Genomic DNA, 14,980 nt, shown 5'->3' with positions numbered 1-14,980 from the left:
CATATTTGAACCTAGGACCTCCCCTCTCTATGCCTGATTTTCAGTCCACTAAGCCACCTAGCTACCCCATATCCAGGATAATTCTGAGGGATTTATGACAAAGAATGCTATCCACCTCTAGAGAAAGAACTGTTGGGAGTCAGAATGCTGAGGAAAGCATATGATTATTTGCTTGTTTGGGTTTATGTTTAAGATTACTCAAAAAAAAAAAATGAACAATATGGAAATATGTTCTGCATGATAATATATGTTTAATCCAGACTGAATGCCTGCCAGCACTGGGAGGGGGAAAGGAAGCAAAGGAGGGAGTTAAGTTTGATCACATAACTTAGGAAAACTTATGTAGAAATTTGTTATTACATGTAATTGGTAAAAAAATAAAATTAAAAAAAATTCTCCCCTCCTTTTTTTGGTTATTGAGGAAGTGGGCCTTTCCCATGCCTAAATTAAACTTCTCTTTTGTCTCCTCTAAGGCTCAGTTCCACTGATCATTTCCTCCCTTATCTTCAACTTCTTTCCATCCTACAATTTTTTTTCCACCACCAACAAATGTACTAAAGTCTACTGCCCAATTCCTTGGAAAGAAATGTCTATACTCCCTGCCTCTATTGCCTACCACTTACTCATTTTCTAAATCTTTGTAGTCTTGCTTCCTACTGGACTACTTCAACTAGTTCCCAATACTAACTAGGATGGCCTTTTTTTTAGGCCTTAAGCAGCTTGACTTCTGTGATGCACGTGATCCTTTTGAATAGTCTCTCAACCTGGATATACTTTTCTTCCTTAGCTTCATATGACATGGTTCTTTCCCAGTTCTCCCTCTTATCTTCCCAACATCTGAATCATTATCCAATTCCTGCCCTGGGACCTATTCTTTCTTTACCTTTATGCCCTTGTGGTTCTTACCTGTTCCCATATCTATATCTAGTGTTCTAAACTCTTTCTTGGATACTATTCCTACACTGACAACTGCTGGCTTTGTCCCCCTGGATGACCATAGGCATTTCAACCTCAATTAACTAGATACTTTCAATTCACTGTCTTCTCGTCCCTACCTTCCAAAACCCAACTCTTATCCCAACCTTTCCATTCTGATAAAGGTGCCCAGGTTTGAAGGCACAGAATCACCCATGACTCTTTCTCCTCTTATCCTCATGCCAATCAGTTCTTGCTGATTTTACCTCCATAAAATCTTGTATCTGTTCTCTTCTTTCAATGTAAATAATCACCATTCTAACTGTACCACCTCTGCTTGGTGTTCCCGTTTCTAGTCTCTCCTTTCCCCAATCTATAGGATCATGGATTTAGAGTTGGAATGGGCCTTTTCCCTTCATGAACTCTATGTTCCAGAAATGAATACCCTACTGACTGATTAGATGCATTTCCACAAGCCAACTTAATTCCCTCCACCCACCAAAATGCATTTCTTACTCATTACACTTTTTAATCTTATCTTCCTTTAGCTCAGACTTCCATGGTACCTTCTCTATTACTTCCCTCAATTATTAGAGGCATTGTCTTCTGCAATTTTTATCTTTCTATACTTAATTTGTGTATATGTATCTCTCCCCCTACAGATATATGTATAAGGTCCTTGAGAGTAAGCACTGTTGCTTTGTATTCCCAGTGCCTTGAATATAATAGATACTTAGCAGAATTTATAGACAGGTTATATGTAAACTTCCAAGTGCTTTCAAAGTATAAAATAAATCACAATAAAATCAAAATGGATGGATGACCCAAATGGGAAAGATCATACCACCAACAAATGAGAATGATCTGCCTTTTATAGGTATTCTGGACTAAACTGGGCTGCTGGGTAGCCTATGCAAGAATTTCTTAACCAAACAAGGAATTAGAGGCAATTTGCAAAAAGCAAAACTGAAAAACATTTTGCATGAACAAAAACTCATGTAAATAGGCTAAAGAGAGGAGCACTTTACAGGGGAAAAAACCTTTGCATTATATATGTCTGATAAAGATTTAACACCAATGAATATTTATTAAATACTTTCTACATGTGTGGCATTGTGCTAAGTGCTGGGGATAAAAGGACAAAAATCTTCTATTCCTAAGGAATTGATTGTGTGGAGTTAGCACAAAGATTCAAGAATCATTCTCCAAAGGAAAAGTTTCATTCTCCAAAAAACACATACTATTAATGACTTATTTTTAATTTTTTTTAAACCCTTACTTTCTGACTTAGAACCAATACTGTGCATTGGTTCCAAGGTAGAAGGGGTAAGGAGTTAAGTGACTTGCCCAGGGTCATAAAGCTAGGAAGTCTCTGGGCCACATTTGAACCCAGAACCTTGGTCTCGTTGAGCCTAGCTCTTGGTCCATTAACCCATCTAGCTCTGTTCCCTTAATGACTAATTTTTAATTGGTTATTTAATGACTGAAAGACTGATTCAAATTACTAATAAGAGAAATACAAACTATAACACTTCACATCTAGGAAATTTGTAAAGATGGAAACAGATGAGAACAATCAATTTTGGAGAGGTTGTGGAAAAACAAAAATCTATTGGGTAAGCTGTGAATTGCTTCAAAGATTTCGGAAAGCAGTTTGGAATTCTTCTGAAAAGAAAGGAATCAGAACCAGGAGAATGGACATGGTAGCAGCAATATTGTATGAAAGAAAACTTGGCTACTCTCAGAAATGCAAGATATTCTGAAGGACTTATGACAGGGAATACTATCCATCTCCAAAGAAAGAACTGTTGGACACAGATGGATGTGAATCAAAGCATACTATCTTTTTTTTTTTTAGACCCTTACCTTCTGTCTTAGAATCAATACTAAGTATTGGTTCTAAGGCAGAAGATCAGTAAGGGCTCTAGGCAATGGGTGTTAAGTGACTTGCCCAGGATCACACAGCTAGAAAGTGTCTGAGGCCAGATTTGAACCCAGGTCCTCCCATCTCTGGGCCTAGCTCTCAATTCACTGAGCAACCCAGCTGCTCCCATATTATCGTTCACATCAGTATATTTATAATTTTATTTTAGGGTTTTGGTTTTGTATGAGCGTGTTCTTATAACAAGGACCAATATGGAAGGGTGTTTTGCATGATAATATATATATGGCCCAGACCCAATTGCTTACCATCTCTGAGGGGGGAGGGAGATGGTTTGGATCTTATAATTTTGGAGAACACGTTGAAAATTATTTTTACATGTAATTAGAAAAAGAAAATATCCTTGAATTAAAAAAAGGAAAGGAAAACAAAGTAGATGGCCTTCAAATTAGGAATACAGTTGAAGAAATTGTGGCACATGAAAGAAAGAAAATATTACTACACTCTAAGAAATAATGAATATGAAGAATCCAGAGGCTGGATACTTAGACATGGAAGTCATCTATGTAGAGATGATAATTTAATCCTTTAGAGCTGATTAGTAAAGAATTCCTTTTTTTTAAAGGCCCAGGAAAATGTACTAATATTAATATTGAATAATATCATCTTCTTATAAAACCCTCCAAAAGGGCTAGTTATTTCTGTACCCAGTGCTGTTGCTTCCTACCAATTTGATATAGTACCTACATTGTTTTATAGCTTCAATTCAATACAATAGCAAAAGTTTAAATAGATATCCTCAAATCAAGGTATCACTTAATAACCAGAATTACTGCTTTAGAGGAATAAATGGGTCTCTGAAAGAGATGATGCCTCTTGAGTACTTGAGTATGTATGTATAGTTAAACCTGAGGCACTGGGAAAAATCTGGGTCATGTAGTGGGAGGCAAAACAACTGTAAATGAAATTAACTCTAGCCCATTCATAGTCAAAAACTCTACTTACCCTAGGCATCTAGATTATATCATCCCCACCTCCCTCAAAAGGGGAGTGGAGATAAGTTAACCACACATGACAATAAGTATCAAATCAAGAACAAGAGACTGACTTTTGGGCAGTCCAAATCAGTGTAGAGGCTGCCATTGGTCCACTTGAATTAGAGGTGGCCCACAGGAAATGACAAGAGACGCTATCTCTTTAAATACGTGGGTTACATCCTAGTTCAGTTAGTTCAGTGAGTTCGGGTGGAAGGAGTTCAGGAGTTCGTGAGTTCAGGAGTTCAGGCTTTGGACTTGGTGCTGAAGGTGCTGGGCTGAGACCTCAGAATGCTTCTACTCTGAATTGTCATGTGGGAAGTTAGGCTGACTTCCTTGGCCTACCTTGGCGTTTCCAAACTCTGCCTTAAGTAAGCTTATAGCCTCTCTGATTTCTAAAGTCTTGTGGCTTGTAACCTAGTTTAATTAGGCTTTTAAGCCTCTCTCTCCGTTCCAGGCCTCTCCAGACCTGGACTGGCCTCCTAACTGTAAATAAACTACCTTAAACTGGATGCTGACTTGGGTCTATTTTAATTATGGAATCAATCTGAATTGTTGATTCCTGGCGGCCACATTTTAAATATTTATAAAATACCTAAATCTCCCTCTTACACAACTTATAGAATAGGGATTCTTAACCTTTTTGGAATTATAATCTCTCCTTTGGCAGTCTGATGAAGTCTATGGGTGACTTTTCAGAGTAATGTTTTTAAATGCATAAAATAAAATATGTAGGATCACAAAGGAAAATAATCATATTGAAATATATTTATCAAAATATTGGAAAAACCTCCAAACTTATGGACTCCCTGAAATCCAGATTAAAACCTCAAAGAAAGAACTAGAAGATGCATGAAAAATTAAGTCTCTTCTACATTAATTTTTTGTCATTTTCTACTGTTTAGGAGATAGTCCATTTATCTTCTCTTACCACCATAACCTTATATTATTACTACTTACCATTTGAAGGAATACCATTGGGAATCTCTGGCTCTTGTACTTCTTCTTCACCTTCCTGGTCTGAAACTCCATTTTCAATGGGTAAAGAACTATCCTTGCACTCCTCTCCATTTACTACATCAATCACTTCTTGCTTTGTTGTTACTTTTCCTGGAAGTTTTTTCTTCTTCTTAATCTTGGGTTTAGGCTGAGAGAGCCTTTTCTTCTCTAACTCAATACTTTTTTTGCCTGAGGGAATGACAAATCAGAAAAAAATGTTGTTAGTACATAGGACCGAGGTGGGTAGTCTTTCCACTTGGGGTACTGATTTTGTAGACATAACATTATAAAATGTGTTTTCTTCTGAGTCCCTGGGATAACTCAACTTACAGAGACATCTCCAGAGAATGAATTAAGATGTTTATTTGGGAGGACTGGAAGGAACCAGGATCCTCACATATCCCACAGAAAAAGAGAAATGCCAAAGAGAAACCATTTAGCTAAATAGATCTGCATACAAGGGAAAAAAGGTAACAATGTAAAAAGCTGGCAGAACTGAAGAATCTGGAAGCCTGTAAAGAATTAGAGTGAAAAAAAAAGAAGCCACACAAAATAGACTAAAATTTTTAGGAAGAATGACAATAAAAAACATTCACAATGGGAAAGCTAAGAAAATGCTAAAACCAGATAAAAGAAGAGTAGGAGGACAGTATAAAATTAGATAAAAGAAATTAAGGGAAAATAAGGAATACAAAAAGAAAATGAGAGTAGAAAATTACCAATATGGAAAAGCACAATCAAAAGTATTTCTTAAAATCCATAAAAGTAACAAACAACAAATGAAGTATAGTGCAAAGTAGAATGGTATCTAGGACAGATCAGATGGAAATACAGGCTCAACAAAAATTTACTGAATTATCCCAATAACAAGCAAACAGGGGCAACGTTATCCACTAGTAAGCAAAAATTTAAGCTGAAGAAATATATCAGAAATGGGAAACACTTGCGAATGCTAGACTTGTTTTATATGTTCACTGAGGGAAAAGCTAAAGGAATATTTTAAAGTACACACACATCCATATCCACTCACCCACCACCCACCAATTCTCTAACAGATATTTGCTTTGGGCCAGCCACACACACACTAGCTTTCTTCCTTTTTTTTTTTTTTTTTTTTTTTTTTTAATTACCTTGAGGTGGCCGGGTATGATCTTGCATTGAAATCAGCCATTTGTGCACACAAAAATCATCTGCCCCTGAAAAAACTGAATCTGGATCCAGTGGAGACCACTGAACACAAAGTAATCTTCCTCGGTGTCCTCGGTAATTACACAGAGGCTCTTCTCTGAGAACATCCCATACCTGGACAAAATCAACACGAACAGAACCTTAGAGGGAATGGCATTGTTTTAGTTCCTTCATTATATTCATCACTCCTCCAGTTTATTCTTCTCACTCAGAAGGCGAGACAGGCAAACCAAACCAAAGAGTCTTTAAGACTGTCATACAATATATAAACCTTTTGCCTTCCAGGGTCTACACATAATCCACCCATTTATTTTTTAAATTGTAAATACTAACACTTATTTAAGTGCTTTGTTGTTGTTCAGTTATTTCAGTCCTGTCAGATTCTTCATGATCCCATTTGGGGTTTTCCTGGGGAAAATACTGGAGTGGTTTGCCATTTCCATGTTTATTTTCAGATGAGGAAACTGAGGCAAATAGGGTTAAGTGACTTGCCCAGGGTCAAACACCTAAGAAGTGTCAGGGGACAGATTTTGAACTCGGGTCTTCCTGATTCCAGGCCTGGTGCTCTATCCATTGCACCACCTAGCTATCCTATAAAGTACTTTAGGATTCATTGAGTATTTTTATATTACCTCCTATTTGATTCTCACAATAACCTTTAAGGTAGGTATTATTATATCCATTTTACAGATAAGGAAAATGAGCTCCAGAGTGGATAAGAGACTTACTCAAACATACAAAGCTAATAAGTTTATAAAAATTCAGTGTAGGTCCGATGTGACTCTAAATCCAGAGCTTTCTTTTAAATCATGTTGCTCAAAGGGAATAATATTGGGAAGAGCAGGGCAAGGCAAATGACTCTTATTACAGGATTTTATTAAGCAGGCATAGAAATAAGGCATTTTACATACCTGGGCCGTACCATCATAGCATGCGGATACTAATCTTCCATCATGATGAGGGCTCCAAGCCAGACTGGTGATTTTAGCTGTGTGTCCAGATAGTGTTCGGAAGGGTTCTGTAATTGTCACTGGTGATTCTGGGGCACTCTCTACAAGGCAAGCCAGATGCCACCATTATCATAAAAAGTAATCCAATGTACAGAGGAGGACCTAGTTCATAGTACAATCAAAGTGGAGTATTCTGAAAGCTACTTTAGATCTTTAAGAAATACTTTTGGAATGCATAAAGTAAGCACTTTAGCTATACTTTGTCCTTTATAGTGTTATGACCAATGTGATCTCAGTTATGTGATTTAGTTATTTTTATAAAGTCATAAAATTAGTAAATTGGCAGGTCTGAGATTCAAACTCAGGTTTTCTGACTATAAATCAAATTCTAGTTAGTTTTGCACAAACAAACCTAATACAGCTAAAACCAAAGAGGAAACACTAGGGGGAAATATTTTTGTAGCAAGTTTCTTTGAAGAAGTCTCATTTCTAAGATACATGAATTAGTGATTCAAATTCAGAGACATCCTTTAATTCTCCAACTGATAGATGATCTAGGACAGTGATTCCCAAAGTGCTGGTGGGTGCTACAGCGATCCAGGGGGTGCGGTGATGGCCACAGGTGCATTTGGGGGTGGTGAATAACTGTAAGGGGGCAGTGATAGTATGTGACAGGGGGTGCTAAGTAATATTTTTTCTGGAAAGGGAGTGGTAGGCCAAAAAAGTTTGGGAACCACTGATCTAGGATATGAACAGGCAGTTCTTAATGAAAAAAAAAATGCTCCAAAATCACTAAAAATTATAGAAATTCAAATTAAAGCTATTCTGAAGATCCACTTCACATGCATCAGACTGGCACTGAAAATTAAAAAAAAAAAAAAAAGAAAATTACAGGGGCAGCTAAGTTTCAGTGAAACGAGAGTCAGGCCTAGAGGTCCTAGGTTCACATTTGGCCTCAGACACATCCTATCTGTGTAACAAAAAAGCTAGCACTTGTTTTCTCCATAGCTATGGAAAAAGATGAGTCAGGTATTTACTGAATATCTACTAGGTGGGCTTAGCACTGTGCCATCTGGAGAGTGGAATACAAATATAAGAAACTTATAATTTCATAGGGAAAATATTTAATAATACTAGATAGTAAATAAGTGCCAAATATAAGTGGCATGGACGCTAAGTACTGTAGAAATTCAGATGAAGAAAGGATTATTTCCTGTAAGGGTGATAAAAGGAAGCTTCGTAATAAAGGTGCACTGTAAGTTGGACCTTGAAGTCTAGATAGTGAAAGTGAAGGTGGCAAGTCTTGGTAACAATAAACAGATCAGCTTATTTTGTGTAGGTGAGAAATGGAAAACAGAACTAGACAAGTAGGGTGTCTGATCTTATGATGCAACTGGAATGCATGGAAAATTTTTGAGTAAAAGAGAGACAATCAATTTGGTGTTTAAGGGAAATAAATCTGGTGGAGATATTCTAAAGAGGTAGAGCAAAGTAGTTTGTTTTATAAAGCCAAAAAGAAGTTAAAATGGTACAAAGTCTGGAGCGGAAAGTAATTTAACTATCATTGACTCATTCTTTTTAGGTGGATAACAGAAGTTGAAATCCATTACCTATCACACTCTTCAAGTTATGCACATAAATGACAGCATTGTTGGATCCTGAGGCTATTAGATAGCTTAATTCTGGGTTGGTTCCATGCTCATGGTGCCAACGAATAGCATTCACTAGCTTGTGGTGCTGCTGAATAGTGCAAATCAATTTCAAATTAGGAGCCTGAAATACTTCTATGGATCTGAAATGAAAAACAAAGACCAGAAAAATAAGTGATATTAAAAATCACACTCAAATAGTATCTCTCCTATTCTACCAAATTGGGAAAAGTGGAAATAAGGAGTCTCATGACTGATTCTGCAGATTACTTACTGTACCAAAAACAAAAACAGTTGAGTGCAATGACATGGATTCTTAAACAATATTGGCTTTCTTTTTTTCTCAATTTTAATTTTGAATATTTTCTCCTAGTTACATGTTTCATGTTCTTTCCCTCTCCCCCAAACTTCCCTAACCCCCCTTAGCCGATGCACAATTCTACTGGGTTTTACATGTATCACTAATCAAGACCTAATTCCATATTATTGATAGTTGGACTAGAGTTATCATTTAGTGTCTACATCCCCAAATATTGGCTTTCTTACACCTTAAATAACAATTAAATTCAGAGAGTTTTAAGGTTTACAAAGAGCTTTATATACATTATCTCGCAGGTTTTTGTTCAAACCACAAAATCTGGTAAGTTTTACTAACTCTCATATTAAAAAAAGGAGGGTCATCAGTGACTCTGTTATACAGCTTATACTACATCCTTTTGGGAGGAGGGGTTTAAACCCTCCTCTTCTTTCTTACAATCAATACTATGTATTGGTTGCATGGCAGAAGAGTGGTAAGGGCTGGGAGATGGGGGTTAAAATAACTCACTCAGGGCCACATAGCTAGGAAGTAGCTGAGGTCACATTTGAACCCAGGACCTCCTGTCTCCAGGACTGGTTCTCTATCTATTGAGACAACCAGCTGCCTCCCACCCCTATAATAAATTCTTGTTAACAAGTCTTTTATAACAAACCTCATATAATTCAAAACAACTGAGGTAGGTTATTCAGGTAGTCCCTAAATGACAGAGAAGGTTTAGTCTGGTTCTCCATCTTCAGGTTATGGTCCTCTTTCTATTATATTATTCTTGATTCTGTCACTTTTAGGTGAAGGCTAACATTTGTTTTTTAGAGACATCAAATACTATTTTCCTGAAAGATAACATAGCAAGAAAGCTTACTGAAGTTTACAGAACAAAGTGCTTGACTTTGTAGCATCAGGTTCAGTGCAAGAAACAATAACTATTGTGGCACAACACTTTATCAGCTATGGAAGGACAGGCAATACTGTAGGCATACTGCTCTTCCTTTATAACCATGGAAGATGCCCAAATTATTGCTTGTGGTTTCTCCCACATGTCAGATGCCTCTTGCAGCAAGAGCAGATCCAAAGTAACACTGGGTTTCCCCAAACAACATTACAGATGGCATTCTCCAACGGGTAATGAAATATATATGAAAATGACAATTAACAACAACAAAAAAACCACCACACACACACACACATACCCATCTTCATTGCCAAGAGCCATGATTTTGCCATCTGCTTTCCAGCTGATCTCTGTGTGTGCTGGCAGTTTGTACTAGAAAACAAAACAAAACCATCTTTACCCTAGCTATTTTGCACCATAAATTCTACAAACCTATGATGAAGAAAGTATGAGGGAAAAATTCTTTATGTTAAAATTCAGATTATGTGATGGCTATTTTTGTAACTCATTCAAGAAGAAAGGCTAAATAATTAATGTGAGGTTTTCTGAGATATGCTTTATCCTAGTACAGATAAATAAGGAGAATGTTACTTGGTAACACGACCTTATGAGTAAATGAGATTTTAGATAATTCTGCTCTACAAAATCTCATATAAGATAAAGATTCTTGGCACTTTCCATGACAAAATATCAATCCAATATTGAAAATGAAGGGCATGTGATGCCTTTCATCATCACATATTTTTAAACATGTATAGGGTACAAAAGTGTTAAGTTTTGTAGGATATGCAAAGTTGTACGTATTGCCTCCTTCCAAGGATGGAATTATCAGATTCACAATTTGGAGATATAATTTTAAAATAACTTAAAGACAGCAGAGACTAAGGACTCAATTATTGATATGGGCTATAAGAAGGAAGAGAGGTTACTATGTCTTCAGAAAACTGTGCGGTTTCTTGGAGTATGGACTTGAACTTGGCTTCAGAGGCATATCTTCCCTTTCCAAACTGAATTGGGATAGTTAGCCATTTCGGCCTGACTCCTATGTCCTCTTGTCTTATCATCTATCTCTCGCAAACACTCAGCCTCAGATTAATACATTATCTTCCTCTGATTCTACATATGAGCTGTAAAAAACAGCTGCATAAAATCTCACAAAAATGTAGTTTGATTATAGTACAAATAGCCATGTTCTTGGATCTTAACTAGACCCTTATTGAGATAATAAGCAAGGTCTTTTTACTCCTCCACTAACTGATTTCCTAGCTCATCCTGACAGAAGCTAGTCTAAAATTTCTATTCCATCTTTGATCTCCCAGTTACTTCCTCTCCCCATTTTCTCAGCTCTTATCTCTTATTTTACATAGAAAAGTGAGATGTCTGTTTTCTTTTTTTTCTCAAAACCTTGTGACATCACTTTGCACCCAGTTCTCCTTTCCTCTTGTCTTTGACAAAGAGAAAGCCTTTCTTTTTGCCAAGACTAACCCTCTACATGGGCCCTTGATCTCACCCTCTTCCATCTTCTCCAGCAGGTTTCACCAGTCTCCCAATTTCCAAACACTTTCTAGCTACTGGCTTCTTTACTATTGTCTAAAACTGTCACTAGATCCATATCATCTACTTAAGTTTCATTCTATACTTCTCTCTTATTTCTGAAATTTGGTTTTTGACCATAGCACTGGCTGCTTGTTACCACTGATACCTTTTTTAACTGCCAAGTCAATCTTTTCTCAGTTCTTGATCTTCTTGACTTTCTGACACCAGTGACTATTCTCTCCTCCAGGATACTCCCTCCTCTTTGGGCTTTTATGGCACTACTTACTGTTGATGTCCTAGTTCTCCTCCAAACTCTCTGAACACCATCCAGTCTCCCTGGTTGGATAATCATCTTTATCATGCTCCCAACCTAAGATATAGCCTAAAGTTTTATCTTAGGTCCTCTTCTCTTTTCCCTCTATGTTCTTCTCCTATGTAATCCCATCAGTTCCCAAAGTTTTAACTATCATTTCTCTTCAGAGATATTTCTATTACTGATCCAATGAAAAGCATCTAGAGATTGGCCACTCTCCTGTCATTGGTACTTTCTTTCATCTTCAGTTGCTCCTTAACCACTGGCTTCTTAGCTAATGCCTACTTTCTTCTCATCCTTAAAAAACCAATATACTCCCCAAACAAAAAGACTCCAGTTCTCACTTTATTCTATTATGCTCTCCAGCTTTCATATTTTCCTTCTCCATTTTATAGCTAAATTCATAGGGGAAAAGCCCAAACCAAACTACACTTGTCTCCATTTTCTTACCTCTTACTCATTTCCAAATCCACTGCAATCTAGTTTCTGAAATAATTATTCAAATTGCTCTTTCCAACATTACCAGCAATCCTTAAATCTGGTCACCTTTTCTCAGTTCATATCTTCCCTTGGCTTCCATCAAAATGTTCCCTCTTGGTTTTTCTCCTATGTTTGGACGTTCTTATTCAGAATCCTTTGATCCCAAGTTTACAACCAGGAAGTTATTTTTCATTCTTCCTTTTTCCTCCACATTATATCAGATGTCAAATTTCATCAGTTCTCCTACAATTCTCATATTTACTGCTTTCAGAGCACTCACACTCCTACTATCTTCCCTAAAGGCCTTTTACTAGACTATTGCAGCAGTCTCTTAATTTGCTTTCTTGCTTCCAAACTCAAATCCCTCCATATTGCTAATCTTCCTAAAGCATAGGTTTATCTTATTCCTGGGCTTCAATGATTCCCTTCAGCTTTTAGGATAAAGTACAAACTAGTTGCCAAAGTACTTAATGCTCCCCATGATCTGGCTCCCACCTACTTTTACAAATTTTTCACGTGCTATGTTTTAGTAGAACTGTATTGCAAGCTGATTCAAATTCATCATTCTATCCATTGTCTTTGTGCCTTCCTACCCTGTGAATGCACAGGAATGTTCCTTTTTCATTTCTATCAGAATCCTTGTCTTTAAGGTTTAGTTGAGGTTCTCTATCCCATAATGAAGCCTTTGTTTAACTTTCCTTCTTCCCAACTATTAGAGCTCTTTCTTATTTGAAATATCTTTTATTCACTTAATCTTCTTTAGAATGAGGACTGCTGTGGCCTTATTTTTATATCTCCAGATAAGCAGAATGTTTTGCAGAAAATGGCTATAGATAGTAAGGGCAGCTCTGTGGCAGAGTTGGATAGAGCCAGGCCTGGAGTCAGGAAGACTAAAGTTCAAATTTGGCCTCAGATACTGCCTAGCTGTGTGACCCTGGGCAAATCATATTTGCTTCATCTATAAAATAAGCTGGTGAAGGAAACGGTATCTTTGACAGGAAAACCCCAAATGGGTCAGAGAGTCAGACACATCTGAAAACAACAGAACAATAACAATAATTTGCTGATAGTGGAACCAATAAATGTGTTGAATGAAAAGGTATCAGCAATGTTACCATTTAACATACTGCATGTTCTAACATTTTATGTTGGTCATATTAAAGATACAATTAAGCAATGCTGAAATTTTTTTGGAAGACTAAAGATTGTATAGCTTAATTTAATTTTCAGGCAGAGTGAGAAAACTCGTCTAATATAACACATAGCAAAGAGTATTAGTAAATATTTATTGACTGAATAGCTAGCATTAAATTACTTTCAGATGACATAACACAAGAGTAGGAATTATTTTATTCTTTTCCTTTCATATTCCTAGAGCTCAGGTCAGGACTTAGTACAGAGTAGGTGCCTAATTAGTGTATGCTGATTAAATAACCAAATTGGCTATGACCTCAGGAGAAAAATAAATTAGAAAACAATTAAACCTTTACTTTCTGTCTTAGTAACAACTTTAAAACAGGCAAACTGGTTTAAGTGACTTGCCCAGGGTCACACAGTTAGGCAGTGTCTGAGGTCACATTTAAATCCAGGTCCTTTTGACTCCAGGCCTAGCCCTCTATCCACCATGCCACCTAGCTGCCACCGAGAAAAATAATTTGATCTTTCTTAGCCATAAATTGCCTTATTTGTAAAATGGAGCTACTGATATATGCACTGGCCTAAATACAGAGTTTGTACTGTATGATCTTTAACTCCTATATAACTTCAAGATCTGTGATCCAAGGAAACATTTCTGGATATGAGTCGACAAGGCTACTTTAAAAAAAAAAAGCATAATGTAAGATGGAAAAGAAACAAAGTTGTAAGAGACATGCTGCTTTTCAGCAATGGGGATTTTAAAGCCAGCAAGGCAAGTGGAGAGAATATTGGACTTAAGAGTCAGAAAGACTTGGTAAACTCTGTTTTTGGGTGACTATAGTCAGTTCACTGATCCTTTCTTAGTCTCAGGGCAATGGCTATTTGAATTTTGGTACATGAATGTAATGGAATACTATTTCCTGTAAGAAACGATAAGCTTCAGAGAAACAATAACAGCACTTGTGGAAAGACTTAAGGACCAGTGATGAAGAATGCTCCCCAACTTCTTGGGTGATGGACCCAAGGTGAATAATGAGACACATAACTTTGGATGTGGCAAATATGGGAATTTGTTTTCCTTCACTATGCACATTTGGGTGGGTGAGTGGGCAAGGAAAAAAAGTAAAAAACGAAACAAAACAAAAGAAAAAAAACCAAACCCCAACAACACTGTCTTAATAATGAATTGTGTTTACCTCACAGGTTTTGGTAAAGCTCAAACTAGATAACGGATATAAGCACTTTGCAAACTTTAAAGCACTATAAAATATCATTGTTATTAAAATTCTAATTAAATGTAACAATTAAGTTCAGTAGATTATGGAAAGCAATTTAATACCCTTTAGAAAATAACAAATTATTTTAGCTGTGGTTTCCCAAAGGAAATCTGAATAAAAACATATAAATTTCAACAGTCTCATCCATGACACAAGGCTGGAAACTCAAGAAAAATTTGTAGTGCTAGTAATGAGGAAGCTTTGTCCTACAAGACTTACTTTTATTGCATTGGTGTCTCTGATGACTTTGTTGATGTCATAGGCCTCTCCACTGAGTTTCCAAGGATTGTGTTGCAAGATTATCCCTTCTCCTGCACAACTGTACAAAGTTAGAGCAGGCCTGTCACCATCTCCACCTAGGGAAGAAAGATAGGAGGGGAGGAATAGTATTTTGTTTCACTGAATATGACTC

The 14,980-nt window shown here is 36.8% G+C and overlaps 1 protein-coding gene across 1 annotated transcript in view; it reads right to left on the bottom strand.

The window, feature by feature from the left end:
* GEMIN5 (gem nuclear organelle associated protein 5) overlaps nt 1–14,980 on the bottom strand; it is a 44,610-nt gene that overhangs the window by 17,404 nt on the left and 12,226 nt on the right. The window contains exons 11-16 of the mRNA XM_044664476.1: nt 14,788–14,924; nt 10,124–10,197; nt 8,579–8,760; nt 6,930–7,069; nt 5,961–6,132; nt 4,792–5,019 (exon numbers count right to left, since the gene is read on the bottom strand). Coding sequence (XP_044520411.1) covers nt 4,792–5,019; nt 5,961–6,132; nt 6,930–7,069; nt 8,579–8,760; nt 10,124–10,197; nt 14,788–14,924 — 933 coding nt within the window. The remainder of the gene's footprint in view (nt 1–4,791; nt 5,020–5,960; nt 6,133–6,929; nt 7,070–8,578; nt 8,761–10,123; nt 10,198–14,787; nt 14,925–14,980) is intronic.

The sequence above is a fragment of the Gracilinanus agilis genome, chromosome 2, assembly GCF_016433145.1.
Source record: "Gracilinanus agilis isolate LMUSP501 chromosome 2, AgileGrace, whole genome shotgun sequence".
Taxonomy (NCBI): domain Eukaryota; kingdom Metazoa; phylum Chordata; class Mammalia; order Didelphimorphia; family Didelphidae; genus Gracilinanus; species Gracilinanus agilis.
The sequence above is the reverse complement of the archived record's forward strand: the minus strand, read 5'-3'. Positions and strand labels throughout refer to the sequence as shown.